The sequence below is a fragment of the Delphinus delphis genome, chromosome 7 (genome assembly GCF_949987515.2).
Source record: "Delphinus delphis chromosome 7, mDelDel1.2, whole genome shotgun sequence".
Taxonomy (NCBI): domain Eukaryota; kingdom Metazoa; phylum Chordata; class Mammalia; order Artiodactyla; family Delphinidae; genus Delphinus; species Delphinus delphis.
The window spans coordinates 71,435,587-71,456,760 of record NC_082689.1 but is presented as its reverse complement, the minus strand read 5'-3'; the positions used below and the strand labels follow the sequence as shown (position 1 = coordinate 71,456,760).

The window sequence follows — 21,174 nt, the reverse complement described above, 5'->3', positions numbered from 1 at the left end:
CAAAACGATAAAGTCCTGCCCTCATGACGAGTTCAATCTAGTAGGACACAGATATGGATCCCCAAATGGTGAAGTGTAACCAGTACTGTTTCAGAAATATGTACTGAGCTAGGCAAGGGATATACAACTCTAGAGTCCAGAGGAGACATTAAGGCTGGAGATACAGAATGGGACACACACACACACACACACACACACACAAACACACGCAAACACTCGTGTTACAGTTGAGATACATCATTCAAAGTTATTGACAACTAGATGACATTAGCATAAAAGAAAAAGAGAAGCAGAAATACTTTAAATAGAGAAGCTAAGTGCTGATATGCCACTCAATGTGCACATGCTCACAAGCAATGGATGCAATCATGCTTGTTGTATGGGGCCATGTGTATTAAAAAAAGAATGTGCGAACAATTGTAAGGATTTTCACACCACTGTCAAGGAAGTCAACACCATTATTCAAGAACCTGGTAAGACTTTATCGACATCACAAAGAATTTGAAGATATTAAAGGCCAGGTAGAAGAGATAAAGCAACTAATGAAATGGTCTACAGAAGACAAGGATGATGTTGACAAACAGGAAGAGCTAACAGGTTGGAATCTCTATAAATTTGTTGAAATATTCCCAGCAATAAAACACATGATAACAGTTTCTCAATTCCTCCCAGAGAATTCTGTATGATATATTATAGTATTATATATATAATTCATGTATCTCTCTATATAAATGTAAAATACAATTCTATATTACATAATATATATATATTACATAAGTATAAATAATTCTTAAAGTATGGATTTTGTTCCATCATACATATCAGATATATCTGTGTGATTTGCATGCAGAGAACCATATCCATACTTTAAGGGCTCTTTGAGGGTAATTTTGACTATATGTAATTTTTGCCTTACTTTCACACTTTAGAACCCAAATGCCTAAAACAAGTAACTTCACCAGAACTGACACCTGGGAGTGGAGGAGAATCCCTGGGTAAAGCAGAAATAGCACTAGCAAAGACAAAAGCGGCCAAGAGCAGTAACCTGGACACCAACATCCAAGGGATGGGCAGGAGTCTGGGAAGAGGGTGGTAGGACAGAGGCCCAATTATCACTCCAGTGAGGAATAAATGTGAGGTTAAAAGTGAATTGTAGGGGCTTCCCTGGTGGCGCAGTGGTTGAGAGTCCGCCTGCCGATGCAGGGGACACGGGTTCATGCCCCGGTCCGGGAGGATCCCACACGCCGCAGAGCGGCTGGGCCCGTGAGCCATGGCCACTGAGCCTGTGCGTCCGGAGCCTGTGCTCCGCAGCGGGAGAGGCCAAAACAGTGAGAGGTCCGTGTACAGCAAAAAAAAAAAAAAAAAAAAAAAAAAAAGTGAATTTTAAGGATACACTGTGCTTTCCAGGAGCTTCACTGTGAAAGATAGAGGCAGGGCTTCAGGGTCTAGGGAAAAAATTTTTAATGGTAGAAGTTTAAACAAGTTTATAGCCTACTGGAGAAGAGTTAATAGAGTGTCGATAAAAGTATAAGAGATAGAAGAAACAGTTGACGTGGATACAATGAGCTTGGAGGAAGTAGTTAACCTTGAACGAGCTGGAGAAATAACAGTATAGATAAATTTGTAAGTGTGAGGGTGACAAACTAAGGGTTCACCTCACTTTTCTCAAGGAGATAGATGATAAGGATACTCTCTACTAAGGAAGGAGAAGGTGGATGTTTGGGTAGATGGCTTGAGGAGAATGTTGAAGGGAACTCTGGATTTATCCTTTTCTTTCACCTTGTTAGCATAAGCAAAGGCTGCCAGCACTGGCATAGCAAGACCTTGAGGAATTACTCTAATCTAAATCTTTCTTCATTAGTAAATGTGATTGATTTTCCAGCATTCCTAAAGAAGTCCTGGGAACTATGACATATTGATGGTACTCCAGACTCAACCATACCCTGACATTCAGAATTCCTTTCATTCATCTCTAACCAGGGATACTATAGAGGACCAATCCAACCAGGGATACTATAGAGGACCAATCCTTCCCATCTATCCCAAGTTCAATGTCCTCTTTTCCATGAAGACTTTCCAGATATCCCCCAGCAGGAAGTCTGAATAATCCTACTGCTTCCTATGAATAATCCTATTGTTCACCTGCATATGACAAGTACACATTTACAATGGAACGAAATGATGTTTGGAGGGTGTCAGGCTCTTGTTTACTTCATCACAATGTTCTATTTGTGATCTGTATTGATGATGACTTATTCTTCACTAGAATCATAAGATTTTAAAATTGTGACTGTGTTGGTAAATTCAAATGCTCTTTATGTGTCTCGTGCCAGGTGGGTGTGATAAATTTTAAAGGCCCTGGTTGGGCAGATGCAAAGGGCAGGGATTTCTTATATGGCCTGGACAATTTGGAGCTTGATTTTTTCCTTCCTAGAGTCCAGGCAAGGAAAGCTATGATGCATTTCCTCCAAATGCATCATTAGATTGTTTGGCAGGGCGTTGACCAATTTGAGACTCTATCAATGCCCATCTTTGCCATCAAGAATCAGATGATTGCTAGCGTAAGTTCCTATATCTAATCAAATGGGCGAGTCCAATGAGCTAGATGTTCTTGACTGTTCCCAACACCCCTATTCCGACATGACCCTATATTTCTATTCCTCTTCCCACAATGAGAAACTGCAGGGCCTGATAATGGTCATGCATCTGGGATGAACACCAGAAAGGCCACAGCAAGCAGAGGCCCTGACCTAGGAGTGTTCTAGCCTTGGGTCACTATCAAGGTAGTTCAAAGTGAGCAGCCCCTGAGGTCAGAGATAAATTAGAAAGAACTGAAATGTGTTGTTCCTGCTCTGGGGACTCTCAGTCCTCCTTTGAGCTCTGGGGTTGAATCTGTGGTTACAGGTCCCCGCGAAGGCCAGAGCCATAGGAAATTAGACTCTCAAACAGAATCCAGCGAGGCTGAGGAAACCAAATCCCCCACCGTAGGTCCCTGTATTAGTAAAACAAAATTGAAACAAGCTAATTAGGTGCAGGGCAGGCACAAAAGAGAAAGAAAGTTCTTTTAGACTGCATGGGATTTATCTTCAAGAGAGCTGATTCTGCTTTATTTCTGTCAGCAAATTCCCTAGTCCCACCTAACTAGTAGCTGCGAAACCCTGAAGTCCTTTAGGAATAACATTCTCCACTATCCTCTGCGTATGTACAACTCTTATTTCCCTGAGTAGATCAAGCACTTTGATCACAAAATCTCTGATTCACTTTTGTGGGCCCCACTGTTCCTAGCCCACTGTTTAACATGGTAGTTTTCAGGGAAGGAACACAATATTAACAGGGACTTCAAGAAATGTTCCAGATGTTAAAGTACAGCTTTCTTAGGTCTTAGGAAACCGGCAGTCATAATTAGGCATACTGATATCCCTAAAGAACACTCACAGTGAAAGAGAAGCTTGGATCACTAGAAAGGGCTGTACCTCTAAAATTAGTGATATGCAAAAAATGTGGGGAGTGTCTGGCCAGGGATAGGGGAAAACTGGGTCCTTCAACACATTTTCTCACTTTTATGTGTTATTAAAGAAAACTGATGCATAAAGGAACCCTGCAACATTTATTCCTCCAAAGGCATCATTAGATTGTTTGGTATGGTGTTGATAGTCACACTTTGACACCTTTTTCCTTCATTGAAGCTATCAGTTTCCAAATGTCAGTATTTTGGGAGACTTAAATGTATTGGTCCTGTCTACTCTCAAAAATATTTTTCGTAAGGTTTCAGCGGGGTCTGGAATAGAATTCCATTGCCAAACACTAGCCCATTATGCTTCTTTGACAGATTTCTATTCAAGACGTCTGATTATTTAAGTCCCGAACAACGCAGGAAAAGGTTAAAACTATAAGAAAGAGGTCTGAATAAAGCTTAAGCCAAAAAGCATGACAAAAGACCAGCAGACTTTTTTCTGAGGTTACGCAGGTTTATAACATTACAGAAGTTTCATGTGCGCAACATTATATCTCAACTTGTGTACACACTACAGCGTGCTCACCACCAAATTTTAGTTTCCATCCTTCACTACACAGTTGACCCCTTTTACCCATTTCACCCACTTCTCTCCCTGCTTCCCCTCTGATAACCATTGCTCTGTTCTCAGTATCTATGTGTTTGTTTTTGTTTGGTTTGGGTTGTTCGTTTATTTATTTAAATATTTCACATGAGTGGAACCGTACAGTATTTGTCTTTATCCGTCTGACTAATTTCACTTAACACAATACTCTCAAGTTCTCCCCATGAGGTTTTTCACAGGAATAGAACAAAATTTTATATAAACAAGATTTACCTGGAGGCACAAAAGACCCCAAATAACCAAAGCAATCCTGAGAAAGAAGAACAAAGCTGGAGGTAGCCACTCTCTGATTTCAAATTTTACCACAAAGCTATAGTAATTAAAACAGTAGAGTATTGGCAGGAAAAACAGACATATAGATCAAAAGAACAGAATTGAGAGCCCAGAAATAAAGCCATGAATATATGGACAACTGATTTATAACAAAGGGGCAAAGAACATACAACAGAGGAAGGACAGTCTCTTCAATAAATGGTATTGGGAAAACTGGACAGCCATGTACAAAAGAAAGAAACTAGACCACTATCTTGTACCACACAAAAAAATCAACTCAAAATGGATTGAAGACTTGAATGTAAGACCTAAAACCATAAAACTCCTAAAAGAAAACATAGGCAGTGTGTTCTCTGACACCAGTGTTAGCAATGTTTCTGGATATGTTTCCTTAGGCAAGAGAAACAAAAGCAAAAGTAAATAAACTGGCCTATATAAAACTGAAAGCTTCTGCACAGCAAAGGAAACTATCAACAAAACAAAAAGACAATCTACCAAATGGGAGAAAATATTTGCATGTCATTTATCCTATAACGGTTAATATTAAAAATATACAAAGAACTCATACATTTCAACAGCAAAAAACAAACAACCCAATTGAAAAATGGGCAGACGATCTGAATTGACATTTTTCCAAAGACGACATACAGATGGCCAACATACATATGAAAAGATGTTCGACATGGCTAGTTATTAGGGAAACTCAAATCAAAACCACAATGAGACATCACCTCATGCCTGTTCGAATGGCTGTTGTCAAAAGGGCAAGAAATAAAAAATGCTGGAGAGGATGTGGAGAAATGGGAACCCTCTTACACTGTTGGTGGGAATGTGAAAGTCCAGTAGACTTTTAATGATGAAAACAAAGAAAAAAAAGATATGTAAGAGGAGTAAGTACTATAGTAAAAAAGCAAGGGCTCTGGAGTTATACATGTTGATATTCAAATCCCAATTCTGGTACTTCATAGCTCTGAGATGTTGGGTATATTATTTCTAAACATCAATTCCTAATCTGTAAGTGGGGATAAAAATACTTGTCTTATGGTGTTGTAATGATGATTAAATTATAGTTGACCCCTGAACAATATGGGTTTGAACTATGCAGGTCCACTTATATGCAGATTTTTTCACTAAATACATACTACAGAACTATACAATCTATGATTGGTTGAATCTACGGATGTGGAACTGAACTCATTTATTCAAGTGTGAAGATTTTTTACTGAGGTGATCTACTCTGACTCAGCCACCTTCTCCACCTTCCTCAAGTTCTCTACCATTCAATGTTCAAAGAGTTTAATGCTTACCTTTCTTCAAATCCTTTCACCTAGGCTTCAGGTAGCAGTTTAATCTTGCTACCTCACCTCGTTTTCTGAATATTAACCTCTCTTGGTCTCTATCATGAGATGCATTTTCAATAGACAGAATAGGATTATATTCAGTATTTTTTACTTGTGGGCTTTGGTGTTGAAGTTTAAATCCCAAGAAAAGATAAATATATGCAGAAAACAACATACCTAGATACGAAAACAGAAGGCAGACAGCACCTTTACAATCGCAGCAATTTGCTCTACCACACGCAACTTAAACCTACCTGTAAGATAAGTTAACTCAGCAGCACTGTTGATGCTCAGTAAGTCAGCTCCTTGATTCTGACATGAAACATAAGCTTCTTTCCAAGAAAGAGTTGCCTGAGTGTTAAACTGGTAGCAACTTCCCATCTCCTCTTTCTTTTCCCAATTATCTTCACAGCCATTTTCTTTGATAAAAAGATATGTTAGTGATCATAAAGTAAGGGCACAATGTTGTCTATTACTTAGAATGCTTACAAATACTGCCATTCAATTTGCATACTCTTAGGATATGCTAAAATGGAGGCTGTTATTGTTCTACTGGACAACGTTTTGATTCTTTGGTTACACAAAAAAACTGAAGTCATAGGACAGGAAATGACTTAGGCTGGCTAAAGCTTCCACTCTCCTATCTTCTACCCTCCCTTTACCCCCATCAATTACAATGCCATGTTTTAGCCCATGCCTACCCTCTGCCTCAAAGTAGGAGTCTTCAACTGTGCTCAACCCCTGAGCTCACTTAAAGATGGTGGCAGACTGCAGAGGGGTTTGCTCATGGCCTGCAGTGAAACCACTGGATATGCATGTGTGTGTGTTTAGACATGCTGCTTAAGTACCCAAGATTTAAAGCCTAGTGATAGCTTATTTGGGAAACTCAGTCCATTTTCTCCTTAATATTTTAATAGATGATTTAATATATGACAAATATTATATAACTAACATTATACATGCATTGTATATCTATATGTACATATATATGTGCATATTTGTGTTTATAAACATACAGATACGCATGTGAACATCATTTTCTTTCACAAATATCTAAAAAGCATGTATAATTTCAGATGAAGAACCTTCAAGCTCTTTCTGGGACAAGATTTGTAGGTCTTGATACAACTAGTTCAAAAATATACTCACAGCCTCCTATGTGCTCCCAACAAGAAGAAAAAACCAACATAACTTATGTCAAGCGTATCCCAGGTTTCACTTGGGGTTTTTCCAAAGGGTCTCCCATAACCAGTCAAACTTATGGACTCTCAAGCTGGAAGGCCCCTTAGAGATCATTTTGTGTCATGTCTTCATTTCACAGATAGGAACAAAGATATAGGGGTGTTTGTGGCAAAGCTATAACCAGAGTACTGTTGTCTAAGTCTGGTGGTGTTGATCTTCTGAATGGCATACACTGCTTCTTCAGCCACTTCTGAATGTCCTAAATAACAACAGACGTTGTTCTGATATTTGGTAAAAACAAAATAGGTGGATTTGCAAGTGCATTGCCTAAAAGTTCTTTGTTACCACTAAGGCCAACACTTGTAAATCTGGAAACTTTCAGCAGGAGGGCAGTGTGTTTGCTATAAAATACAGTCTCCGTGGTTTGGCAGTTCTCAGGTTTGAGAAACTCACAATCTTGCTTCTTCTGTAGAAAGGGAGTCACATGAATGCACTGACAATCCCCCCTTCCATCCAAAGTAGGCTAAAGGCACCAAGACACATGTCAGTCAAGGCAGCAAGGTAGAATGGGATAAATACACAGGGGAATAAGGGTCAGGAATCCTGGGATCTCCACCCGGCTCCACACAAATATGGTCTGACCCAGACAGGCTATTTCATCAACCAAGGCCCCAGAAATCTGTATTTTAACAAACTCTCCAAGTGATTCTGTTGCAACCTGAAGTTTGAGAACCATTGGCTCAATATAATTTCTTCAAGTTGCTTAGGACTCTGCATTTTGAAGCTCAGCTTCCCTTAAGGAGAACTGAGCTCTGGTGGTGGTATTACTAATACCACCAGATTGACTACTGAATAAGGCAGGATAGTACAGTTATTTGAGGCAAGGACTTCAGAGCCAGATATCCTGGGTTTGAATCCTAGCTCTGAAATTTATTAGCTATGTGACCTTAGGCAAATGAATTAACTCCCCCGTGCCTCACGTTGCTCATCTGTAAAATGGTGCTAAATAATGGTACCTACTTTATAGCACTGTGTGTGGATTAAATGAGTTAAGAAAGGCTGAATGCTTAGAATAGTACCTGACACTCGGCGGTGCCAGGTAATAACTATTACTACTTTAAGTAATAACTATTACTACTTAGGCCTGGAGCTTTTTCCTTTCTATTTACTGTAGATTCTTTTAACTTATTGCCCATTAAAAAATATTTCTTAGGCACCCATCACATGTCAGGTACCATGATCCCCTGTAATTCTCACCAGATTATCGAGAAAATATGTCTCGGTTATATACCGGATAGTGACGCAGCTGCTGCTTTGGTCTCTCTTTCTAAAGAACAATGAATATTTTAGCACACCCTGAAGAGTTTGCTTCAAGTAAGAAGCAACTAGAAAAAATGCTTTGACCAACGTACAGGTACAGCAGAAGGAACAACGTCACCAATTTTGAGAGGGATAGGGATATCTGTCTCTTGTTCGCTGCTCTTTACTCAGGCCATAAACATACTTAGGTCTCCATCATCTGAAAAGAAGCTTCCTCAGTCCACTATCACCCATCTTCTTTGAACACTAGTTTTTTGGAAACTGCTCTATTAAAGGCCAACAGCAATTTCCTGACTGCTCCTGCCTGGTCCATTTCCCCTTCCTAAGGTATCTGGGGGTATAGAACACTTCCTCATCCTTTGTCTTCCATCACAACATTCTGTCTTGGTTTTCTTCCTGGCCTACTTCTGAAAGTAAGTTCTTAGCTACACACGACTTCTCTCTCTTTCCTCAAATATATACCCCTTCTCTAGGATATTTGTTTTCGTCATTTTTGAGTCACGACGGACCCTTCCTTCTCCCTTTTGCCTCATAGGAATGGTATCCTTTCCCTTCCACATATGAAGTTTACCAGCCCATACATACCTGGTTGTAAGCAGATGCCCCACTTTTGATCATATTCATAATTTAAGGTGGTTGCACACCATGGCCCACTGCGATCTCCATCATGAATGCACTCATGGTGCCAGGTCCCATTAACTAAGAATGGAAATTCACAAGGTCTCCCATAGGAGTTCCCATCTCTAGTATAGATCTCTGTGGGTTGGGGAGAAAGTAGAGGAAAGAAGAGTTAAAAACTGGATAACCAGCTTTAGTTAACTAATTTCTAAAACTGTTGTGAAACAAAGATTATGTTTTCACATGTATGAGAATATAGTATCTGGGTGGGCTGCACAGTGTGGAGATTCAGAGCATGGATGCCGGCTCCCCCACTGATCATCTGTGCGTCTGTGGGCAAGCTTTCCAACCTCTATCAGTCTCAGTTTCTGCATTTGCAAATTAGGAATAATGATATGGGGCTCATAGCGTTATTCATGAGATTCTATGAGATGATCCATGTAAAGCTTCATTAACTGTGATGCGATGAAGAGCTAAAAGATTCCAGCTTTACCCAGTAAGGATCAACGGACTACTGTGGGTAGCAGAGTACTTCACCAGAAGGGGTGCCCCGCTTGAGATTAAACTTACACTCTATTTTCTTTAGTAAGAGTGAGGCTAGAAAAATACCTTGGAATCACTGAGGCTGGTTGTGGACTTTGAAACTAACTGTGCAGTTAGAGAGATGCACAAATAGCCCTGTTGTTTACAGTCTGGTGGTAGAACTGAGGCTGTGTGTTTTGAGGAAGGAGGACGAAGGGCTGCTGAGTCTCTCAGCAGTCTCTTGGAGAGGGCAGGACATGGTAATTCAGGTTCTGAAAGAAGAACCAGCTTCAGCTAGGCAGTCATGGAACCAGCTGGTGACCAGCAAGGTAGCAGAACTAGCTTTTCCTTTTAACAATTTCCTCTGGTACACAGAGAGGAACTGAAAAATTATTCTAACCTCAAATATGTCTGGAAATGCTGGAGGAAGTGCTAAATACTTATGTTGATAACAGTTCTTTTGGAGAGGTGTCTTATAGAACAGCTAACCCTGTGACTATCTCGCTCACTTTTTTCCATAGCCTTAATTTGTTTAAAACCGTGGTTGTTACCAGATCAAATAATGACTATTAGGTAAAGCATAGTAATCAGATCTTAGCATCATTTACCAGGCTATTAGGGTCCCTCAAAATGTCTCATAGATTTGCTTGAAAGTGTGCTTAAGGTAGAATTTGATTCCATATCCTTTATTATTCTCAAATGTTCATTTAACTTAAGTGTGAGACTTAATTTGACAGTTTAGAATGTATTAAGGAGCAGTACAGCAAAAGGAAGAGTAATCTAGATGCTTTTACTTGCAAACAATCTTTTAAGGAACATTGGGTTTTCCTCTGACATATAAATGGTTTTGAACAGTGTACTTCTGTTAAAGAGTAATTTGACCTTATATTTTATAAGGATTCTGCTTATTAGCATGTTTTATTTTTAACCATACCAAAACTCCCAATAGCTCATGACCAATTTCTCTTCCCAAATTACAGCACTTAAAAGGAGAGTCCCTGAGCACAATGACTATCATTTGTAGAACCATCAGGGTTTTCTTGTAAAACCTTGTGTTTCTGTAATACAAAGTACTTTCACTTGTTCTTTCCCATAAGCCCACAAGATCAGTAGGGCAAGTATTACACTTGTTTGTGAAATCCCCATTTTTGCAAAGTTAAGTGAAACATTCAGTCATTCAGCTGTGCCAGGGATGAGAACTGACTCTCTGATTAGAGTCCTTGACATATAAGGACAACTTGTGACACCAATGGCTGCTTTCTCAGGTTCCAAGGTAGTGTCATAGCTCAAAGCTGGGCTTCAATTAAAACGCTCTCCTGTTCACAATATGCTTTAAAGAATGATAACATGGAACAACCACCACAAGAGCAGCAGCTAAATTATGCTAACTGCTCACTAAGGGTTCTTTTTTTAAATAGATCTTTATTGGGGTATAACTGCTTCACAATACTGTGTTAGTTTTATTCTTGCACATTGTTCGATGCTACTGGACCTCTTAAGTCCCAAGCGTCTCCCCAGAGACACAGGCTTTCTTGAGAAGAACCTTCTCTGAATGTATGAATTTATGGTGATGGCAGCCTTAAGACAGCAGCTTATTCTACGATAGGCACAAATTTGTGAGATGAGATGCTTACACGGAAAACATTTTTTTTCTGGCCGCATGGCACTGCATGCGGGATCTAGTTCCCCGACCAGGGATCGAACCCGTGCCCCCTGCATTGGGAGCACAGAGTCTTAACCACTGGACTGCCAGGGAAGTCCTGAAAACTAACATTAATCTCTTTGGTAACACAAGACAAAACAGTTTCAATGTTTAGAGAGCTCGGCAGGCTTCTGAGTTGCTCAGAATTTAGACACTTCTACAGCCACCCCTCCACTGTCTACTTCCTCTGCATGATTCACCAAACATTCAAAACTTGAAGACTGCTAGTGAGGTCAAGATATCTTAATGATATAAATGCATACCTGGATGCTAGTCAAGAGCAATTTATTCATAAAATTTATACAGCTAAAATTTTTCTCTGAGAGAAACATGGCTCACACAGGATGGGGGTTGGGGAGAGAGGTAACCCAGGACACAACAACAGATAAATGTTCTTATATCAGAGGTAATAAAAAAAGAAATTATACAGCAAAAGCCAAGGGAGAAATAAAGAAGCTAAATTTGGCCTTCCCTGGTGGCGCAGTGGTTGAGAGTCCGCCTGCTGATGCAGGGGACACGGCTTCATGCCCCAGTCCGGGAAGATCCCACGTGCCACGGAGCGGCTGGGCCCATGAGCCATGGCCGCTGAGCCTGCGCGTCCGGAGCCTGTGCTCCGCAATGGGAGAGGCCACAACAGTGAGAGGCCCAAAAAAAAGAAGCTAAATTTGGGGAACACAATGCTGGTTTTGAGCCTTAGCTTTGCTGTAACAAGCTGGGTTACCTTGAACTTCATTTTGTTGAACTCAGGTATCTTATCTTTCTTATTCTGTACAATTAGACAGGAAGGAGGGGGCAGGGACCAACATGAGGAGTCTGAGAGAGCAGTCCTAGGGGAAGTCCCTAACTTAAGACAGCAGTCTACAACCCAAGAACAGGAAGGGACTGCATAAATTTAAAAGAGTAGAATTGCCAGGACTTAATATTTGATTGAATTTGAATGGTGGGAGAAGAAAGCAGGGCAACTCTAGAGTGACTTGTAGATTTCTGACATATGCAACTTCGATGGTACAAGTCACCTGGAGAGGAATGAAGAAGAGGCACGTTTGGCCCTGGCCTCTGTGCATGTTAAAACTCGAGGTATGTGTTGATAAGTCAGGACTACATGCATCTTTTCTTAGAAATTTTTAAGTTTCTTATCTGGAAATTTAGTGTTCCAAACACTGTATTTGCTAAGGTCAAGAAACACTCTATGCCTACGGGCTCTTGCTGGTGAGCACTGTTTAGCTTTCTCTGGGGTAACATCCTAGGTGGGTTCCTTTTGTTTGTTTTTTAATTAATTAATTAATTTTATTTTTGTCTGTGTTGGGTCATCGTTGCTATGCACGGGCTTCCTCTAGTTGTGGCGAGCAGGGGCTACTCTTCATTGCGGTGCACGGGTTCTCATTGCAGTGGCTTCTCTTGTTGTTCTCATTGGCTCTAGGTGTGTGGGCTCAGTAGTTGTGGTTTGCGGGCTCTAGAGCACAGGCTCAGTAGTTGTGGCGCACAGGCTTAGTTGCTCCACGGCATGTGGGATCTTCCTGGACCAGGGCTCGAACCCGTGTCCCCTGCATTGGTAGGCGAATTCTTGACCACTGTGCCACCATGGAAGTCCCCTAGGTGAGTTCTTAATCTTTTCTGTGCTACTGATCACTTTGGCAGCCATGTGAAGCACACGAGCCCCCTTCTCAGCAGAATATTATAAATGCATAATATAAAACACATAGGATTACAAAGAAAACCAGTTACGTTGAAATAAAGGCATTTTGGGGACTGAGGAATTTATAATTACAACTATGTCCCTCAAAAGAATTAGGAGCAGGGGACAGAAAGAGCCCTGCCAAGAAAATTATCTTTTCTAATCCTTGAACAAATACAAGGAAACAAGTCAAATCCAGTTCAAAAGGCAATTTGTTTGGTTCCATGTTTTCTCTTAGCTGCCAAGTTACAGAAAGGCTTTTATAGCACAAAATTTAAGCTTGCCATTAAGTGGGATCCAGAAAGCAGTTGCTCTTTTTTTTTTTTTTTTTTTTTGCGGTACGCGGGCCTCTCACTGTTGTGGCCTCTCCCGTTGCGGAGCACAGGCTCCGGACGCGCAGGCTCAGCGGCCATGGCTCACGGGCCCAGCCGCTCTGCGGCACGTGGGATCTTCCCAGACCGGGGCACGAATCCGTGTCCCCTGCATCGGCAGGCGGACTCTCAACCACTGCGCCACCAGGGAAGCCCAGTTGCTCTTTAAGGTTAGGAGGAAGGTGGCTAGCAGAAGCAGACTTTTCAACTACTTAAGGGATGAGGACTAAAGAAAAGGAAAATGCCATCTCTGATTCTCTAATATTTCCCGTAACAGCAGAACCTGACATCTCAGAAGCTGCTGCATCTTCACTAGGAAACAGAAAGAGGTTCCCCTAGGAGAAAAAATTATGCAGACAACAAGAAGAATGGGAGGCCACATTTAGCTTAAGAGAAGAGGAAAATCTCTGTAAAGCTATGTAAATGTACAAAGAAGAGCACAGACAATAGTTAAGACTTAGATAATTAAATATATATATATATATGCACCAACATTTGATGTAAGTTAGAGCAACATAATGAAAAAAAGATTTGCTTGGGTAATTTACATTTAGAGGTTTAAAAAATGAATCTACTCTTTCTTTCTAAACTCAGAAATTTGTTATCACTGAGTCTCTAGACTCAAAACAAAGTTCATGATCAGCTCCCCCAAAGGCAACAGAGACAGTTTCAGACTTACGATGGTTTGATTTATGATTTTTCGACTTTGTGATGGTGTGAAAGCGGGACTCATTCCATGGAAACCGTACTTTGAATTTGGTCTTTCCCTGGGCTCTCAGTACATGGTACAATCCTCTCCCATGATGCTGGGCAGCAGCAGCCACAGCTCCCAGTCAGCCACACGCTCATGAAGGTAAACAACTGACACACACCATTCTGTTTTTCACTTTCAGTACAGTATTCAATAAACTACATGAGATAGTCAACCCTTTATTTTAAACTAAGCTTTGTGGTAGATGATTTTTCCCAACTGTAGGCTAATGTAAGTGTTCTGAGCACATTTAAGGTAGGCCAGGCTATGATGTTCATTAGAAGTGTATTAAATGCATTTTTGACTTATGATATTTTCAACTTATGATGGGTTTATAGGGACATAACCCCATTGTTAGTGGAGGAAGATCTGTATTCATATACTTATTTTTGGAAGGAAGTGAGGAAAAAGTCCACTGTTAAAATGTTGAATCATAAATTCAAACATCAAAGTGTGATAGCATGCCAAAAATAAAAGTAAAGCCCGCAAGACTCTTAAAGTTTTTCCATTACATCCAAATCTGCAGACAAGAAAAAATTCATTTCCTTTTTTTTTCCTTTCTCTTTCTTCTTTTTTAACTTAGAATAGGTTCAACTTTACTAGATCATTTGACTTTTATCCTGTGTAGAGGACTTCCTGTTCCTCTAACATTTCCTTTTCTCTGGAGTTCAGGATGTAATCATAGGAAGTCCATATGCTCAGGCATCGGAGAGATTCGAATCCCAGGGTGCCACAGAATGGCTGCAAGACCTCTGACAAGGCACCTAACCTCTCCTAGCCTTGCCTGTTAAAGGAAGCAAATGGCACTGACATCGGTGTCTGGAACTAAACACCAGCTCACTCCCCTCACAAGTGTATGACTCTCCTTGTGGTCAGTGGTACATGTTCAAGGCCACTTTCACCAAATACAGCAGCAAGTGAGTCAAAGTGCCTCTCCAGTACTCACCATGGTAAGGCTGGGCACAGAGGTTTTCCTCTGAGCCTCCTTTTTTCCAGGCGTCAGATGAATTGGTACTTGCTATGGCATGTCCACCCTTCAGAGTCAACCTGTACTGGGCAGCTCCGTACAGAGAGTGGTGCTCACATTTCCACCACAGCATGGCATTGGAGTCACAGCTGAACATTCTCAAGGTATCCACGGGTTTGGTAATGTCTAGGCCAAGGCACTTCTGGGATTGCAAATGAAAGAGTCGATGCTGGGACACCCACTTCCACAACATGTCCTTGGTTTCATCACAGTCCTTTGCTACTATCCAGTCATTCAGTGGCGTGATGCACTTGCCTGTGTTTTCATTAACGATGGTGAATGAATCATTACCTGAGACAAGACAGGCAGAAAAGACATTTCAGGATTCTGAATTATGTGGTTGATATGCCCTGGCCCCTGTTTGCTAAGGAGAGTCTGAGCACCCCTGGACTGTTAAGACCCTCCAAGCTGTATAAACTGTAATGTTCTACGCAAGGTCGGAGGACAGTGAGAGCCAGAGAGGCAGTTCAGTGTTGTGTAAGAGCATGGGCTCTGGAGCCAGTCTGCCTGGGTTTCTAGCTTGCCTCTGCTACTTACCGGCCATGTGATCAGGATGTTATTTACCTGCTATGCCTCAGCTTCCTCCTTTGTAAAACAGTACTTCATAGGGTAGATGTGAGGATACAATGAGCCCATACATGTACAGCACTTAGAATAGTATGCATATTTGTTATTGCCATTCACTCAACTATTTCTCCCCCTTATTTAGTAAGATGAAGAAACTCCTTAGTTTTCATCTTCTTTAGATAAGTGACCTGTAGTCAATGAAAGATATCCTGAGCTTATTCAGGACTGCAATTCTGTCTTGCTTACACTTTGGCTACTACAGCAGGGTAAATTGTTATATAACATTAATGTGTCTGAGAGGAAATAGGGTAGAAGCAGAATAGTGAGATAAAAGGATGAGAGGAAATGGTGGCCTGGGTTCTGACGGTAGGGGCACCTATGACAAGCTCCACTGTTGAACCTCCAGGAAGGTGACAGGATGCCCCTGGGGAGGGGATGTGGGGACTGACCACCTGGATCGCCCGGGAAGGTCAAACCTGAGCTCCAGAAATCACCTGAGCCACAGGATTCAAGACTCAGTAGGTTTGGACCACGGGAAACTCGGAAGTAATCAGTGTGAGCTGAGGGCAAAGGGAGGGATCTCCCTGAATGCTTCCCTGGCAGTTTTGCATGAGCTGGGGAAGACCTCAGTAGTGACAGAAACTGAATTTCTGTTAATCTGGTAGAATGGGACCTCAGAACAAAACTTAATTTGATTTTATGAGTTTGTGGAGCAAGAGTCACATCTGTTACAGAAAACCACAATTGAACAATTTGGTCAGTGCTTTTACAAAGAAACATATTCCGACAAAGAAACACTTTTTGAAGGTATAGCACAGAACCTCATGTTGGTGAGCTGAAACAGTTTAGACAAACGTAAGCAATCTTTGTCAATGAACCAAAGGGTTCAGCAGAAGGAGCTGTAAGATTTTAGTTCTCAAAAGGCACTTTGATTTTGATACCAGCCTCACATTCAGTGGTTTTACTAACACTAAACACCTTTTCTAGTAATAATTCACAGGCTTGCAGAGTTAAAAATTCTCACACTAAGTAAGGCCTTGAGGGGAAATTTCACCATGCAAATAACAACTATAAAATTAAGTCCAATTCCAGTTTGAACTTTGGACGGAAGTTTTGTTTGTTTTAAATAGCAGTAGCAGGGGCTTCCCTGGTGGCGCAGTGGTTGAGAGTCCGCCTGCCGATGCAGGGGACACGGCTTCGTGCCCCGGTCCGGGAAGATCCCATGGGCCGTGGAGCGGCTGGGCCCGTGAGCCATGGCCGCTGAGCCTGTGCGTCCGGAGCCTGTGCTCCGCAACGGGAGAGGCCCCAGCAGTGAGAGGCCCGCATACCGCAAAAGAAAAAAAAAAAGCAGTAGCAGCACCAAGAGAAACAACAGGAACAACAAGAACAAAATCCTTTAAAACTTTATTTCTGCTTTCAAATTGGTATTTTAAAATACTGCCTAGGGTTGCAGCTAGATCTGTTTGGATAGCAGCTTCCATCCCTCACTCTTCTTTGACATCACTCTGCCATTCTCTATTTTATGGGCACAGCTTGGAAGGATAGTTAACAAAAAAAAGGAAAATGTACTATTTTAGAAGATTATCAGACTGTGATGTACCTCTTTCCCAACCTATTCCCTCTCACCTCTCCTGTGTTCCAAAGTATCAGGAATTACCGCAGAAAAAAAGAAGTCTGCTTCTGCAGGAGAGTGGGCGGTGGCCACCCCTGCTGGAACCGTCCCCTCTCTTGCCCTATAATCTCTCTGCACATTATAATCTTTCCTGGGCACTTTGCTCTGTGCCCTTTGACCCCAGCTTTGCCTACCTTTGCAATCTGGATTTCTAGATTTTCTAAGTTGCCTTTGCAGAATGCAATGGATTAGCTACAGCTCTTAGAATAGTGGAAAGAGCAGTGGAATAAGGAGTTAGGGTCCTAGACTGAAGACTTACCTCTGCTATTGGTTAGCTGGGAGACCTTGGGGAAGTCAATTAATCTCCTCAGGGTCTTCTAATCTCCAAATGTAAGATGAAAGCAGTGGATATAAGAAATCTAAGTCACTTCCAGTACTAACATCCTATGCTTCTACTAACTGAGTTTTTCTAGCCTTGTAGGCTTTACAGGCCTGTGCTAAGTTCATTGCATATTGTTCTTAAACAGATGTCCACAACTTTATTATGTCATGCTAGTAGAATTTTAGGTCATTTGAATTCCATCTGTATTGGGCATGTGCACTTAAGTGACAGTGCTGCTTTATAAGTACTCTTTAGAAGAGAAAAAAAATTTAACCTTTCCCATTTACTGTATGTTTAACTTTTAGGACACCCATGGACTTAACAAGCTTGTAGGACCTCTGAAAGACTACAGGAGAGGTGTGGAGTAGCTACATTGAATAGGAATTGCCAAGCTTCTTACCTAATCGCAAACATCTGTGATTATAGATACTTGCCTCATTCTAAATCTGTCTTTTAACCAAGTATGTAATATCAATGCTTGACACCTATAGTGATCACTTAGCAAATACATTAATTATTGATATGATTTAAGGAAACTTGTTATTAGCCTTCATACATGATGTATGTGTAAGCATTCGTACATAATACATAACGTAGGGAGAGTCTTGTACTCATGATGTTTTCCCCTATCTTTCTTTACCCTTAAGAAGAAGCGTTCAGTCTGCCCCAGTCTTGTGACCCTATTGGGAGGGTAGGTTGAAGAGTGGGAAGAAGAACTAAGAAGGTGTGAAAATAATTTATTTAGAAAATTTGTTTAATAAGGGTCTATGACATATATCAGAAATGTATTACACTTTGAAAAGGTGATTGCAGAGCAATTTATAAAACAGATTCTTTATTGATAGCCCTATATTGCATCTTGTTCACTTTATACTGGCCCTAAATGGAATTTTAATATTTACCTACAAATACAATATTGGGACAAGTCTAAAAGACAGAGGTTGATGAAAAGAAGCCTCAACACCTCTAGCAGCACTTTTTAATGTTTCGTTTTATATAAACATTTTACTGGTGTTTGAGAGGAAATGGCTACATAGCATTATCATAATTGAAAATGAATTTTTAGACCATCACAGGAAAACTATTTCTTATTGTCTGATTGTGAAGTAACTCCTTTGTTACAAGCCCTAAACCAAAGAGTTCTGCACATTCCAAAGAGAAGTTGGACCTCAACTTTTTGTAACCACAGACAAATGGAGAAGAGATGGCTTGGGAAGGCAAGAAGGATGAAGACTGCAGCTTTTTTAGTTTCAGGGGAACTTCCACAGCCCACACTGCTAAGCATTTTGTGGAGCTGCTACCATGTGTGCACAGAGTGTACACTAGGAGAGACTCAGAAGTCTGGATTTGCCAGTTCAAAAACAGGTCCTCCTGCGTGCAGCAGCGGGGAGACCCAACTCAGCCAAAAATAAATAAATAAAGCCAAAACAAACAAACAAAGCACAGGTCCTGAAGTGACACCTGGGTCCACATCAGTGTACTAGCAGTCAGAAAGTCATGGGGTTCAGACTGGGTGGTGTGGGCTGGTGAGAACCTCAGAAGTCCCTGAAGAATGAGTTTACTTCAAGCTGCTGGCTCTCCAAGGAGGCAAAAAAAGTTAACTAAGCAATTGGCATTTCCCCAAGGACACAGAGGTACTCCTCCAGCGTCTGAGCAATGGAGACCACCTGCGCAAACCTAGCTGCGTACATGGGATGGAGTGCACGCCATCACCAGCATCATGAAGCCGGCATACTGCCAACAAGCTACCCAAGTGGCTAGGGTTTCAAAATTCCAGCGCTTCCCTTAATAGGGCCACAAGTCTGGTCTGATGGTGCGTGTAAGCTGATCAGAGCAGCTGCTCAAGGTGGGGAAGGATGCAGGAAAACAAATACCTGCGAGGACCTAGTGCAGGAAGAATGGCGTTAAGCTGGTGCTCTTTGCTTTGGGTTAATGAGAAAGGCCAGGGATTGCAGAGACTGCAAAAATTAAGGAAGTCTTGAGTTCTATGGGGGATAAGACTAAAAAACAGATAAGACTAAAGCAAATGTAGATGGAAACCAAGAGTATAGTGATTGAAAGGCTAGAGTGTTTTGACTATAGTTAGTCGCTGCGGTGAAAATTTTCTCTCTGGATTAGGGGGCAGGCAGAACAGAATTTCTCACAGCAGTAAAGGCCTTTAGGTAGTTTCCAACATGGAGGATCAAAGAACACAGAAATGTGAATCAGCACAGGGTCAACTAAAAAGTTCTGAATGTAGATAAGACGATGCCACTCATACGCTGAACAAACTATAACTCAGATAGTAACTTAGTTTAGCTGCAAAGAAAGTAAATGCCACAAGCAAACTGAAGCTTTTCAAAAACTCCCTCGACCATCTTTTACTTCCTCATCTAGACAAGATGACGGAAGTGATAGGTAGGGACGGCTCACGGATTGCCTATTAAGCGGCCAGACTAAGAAACAAAATCCTCAGCGCACCTTTGACCAAGGCAAAAAGAGAAAGTAAAAGCATACTCCAGGTGCTGCGAAGGGGTTGGTGCGGCAAGCACTGCCCAGAGCATCAGCGATCCTGGTCCTGCTTCTGAAGCGACAGGCAGGAGGTCTCCGGGCAAGCAACCTGAGCTCCACCGCGGGACCACCGGCCTCTGGGGTAGGGCATGGGGCGGTCGTCTGGAGCTGATAAGCCAAGTAGAAGAAACGCTCGCTGCTCGAGGCACTGGGGGAGGGCATCATAACAGAGTCACGGCCATGGTCACCGGAGGAGACATGGCTTTTTGATGTGCACCATGAGCGCAGTGAAGTCAGGGCATCGTTACTCATTCTGGCGCTGTGGGTGGAAAGCTCCTCTTGACATTGAGTGGCCAAGGTGACCAAGGGACGAAGGAGGGGTTGAGATGGGCGGGATGGGGCTTGGGGGGGGGGTGTTAAGGAGCCCTATACTCTAGGGAAGCAAGATTTTAGAGGAGAGAGGACGAGGAAGGAGCGGGAGCCTCGTTCTGAAAAGACTCTGGGTGCCTCCGCTACGGTGGACTCCTCGCCCTCAGCACGAGAAAAGCCCGGCGCTCCCACGCCCCACCCAGCCCTCCTCCGGGACCCCGGGGGGTAATGGAGCTGCTTCTCCCTGGACCTCCCTTCGGCTCACTTGTCCGGCTCCAGCCCCTAGCAAAGCAGAGGTGACGTGACTCCGGAGCGCAGCCCTAACCCGAACTGAGGAAAGTCAGCCGGCCTGGCAACGTCGAGGTCCCTAGCCGGCCGGCGAGCGGACGCGCCCGCGGTTACCTGAGCGGTCAGAGGGCTCCACCAGACCGAAGCACGGGAGGAGCAGCACGAGCAGCTCCGCCGCACAGAGAGGGGTGGCCCAGCGCGTCCTCATCCTGAGCCGGCTCGGGCGGGTCAGTCGAGTCCTCGGGGGCACTCAGCACCCAGCACTCCCGCTGCGCGCAGTCAGCCCCGCCAGCGCCTTTGGCCCCTGGCTTCCCCCGGTGCTCCGGACCCGCCCCCGCCGCCCTCGGCCAATCGGATCAGCACGTCCTCGGCCCCAGGGCGTGGGGGGGCGGTGCGGATACAAGGCGGGAAGACGATGCGTAAGGAGCTCTGCGCACCTGCGAAGGGCGGCCCCGCGAGGAGGCGGGTGGTGAGCGTCAGGCCAGAGGGCAGAGCGTCACCCAGACTAACGGATGAGGGGGGCCTGCGGCCCGCCGCTTCTTCAGTAAAGTTGAGGAGACGCGGCCC

The 21,174-nt window shown here is 42.7% G+C and overlaps 1 protein-coding gene across 3 annotated transcripts in view; it reads right to left on the bottom strand.

Annotated features, from left to right (window-relative positions):
• CD302 (CD302 molecule) overlaps positions 1-20,815 on the bottom strand; it is a 130,297-nt gene extending 109,482 nt beyond the window's left edge. For all 3 annotated transcript variants that reach the window (XM_060016725.1, XM_060016726.1, XM_060016727.1), the window contains exons 1-4: positions 20,722-20,815; positions 14,819-15,190; positions 8,819-8,989; positions 5,986-6,150 (exon numbers count right to left, since the gene is read on the bottom strand). In XM_060016725.1, the coding sequence (XP_059872708.1) occupies positions 5,986-6,150; positions 8,819-8,989; positions 14,819-15,190; positions 20,722-20,815 (802 nt within the window). The remainder of the gene's footprint in view (positions 1-5,985; positions 6,151-8,818; positions 8,990-14,818; positions 15,191-20,721) is intronic.
• Positions 20,816-21,174: the final 359 nt, after the last annotated feature.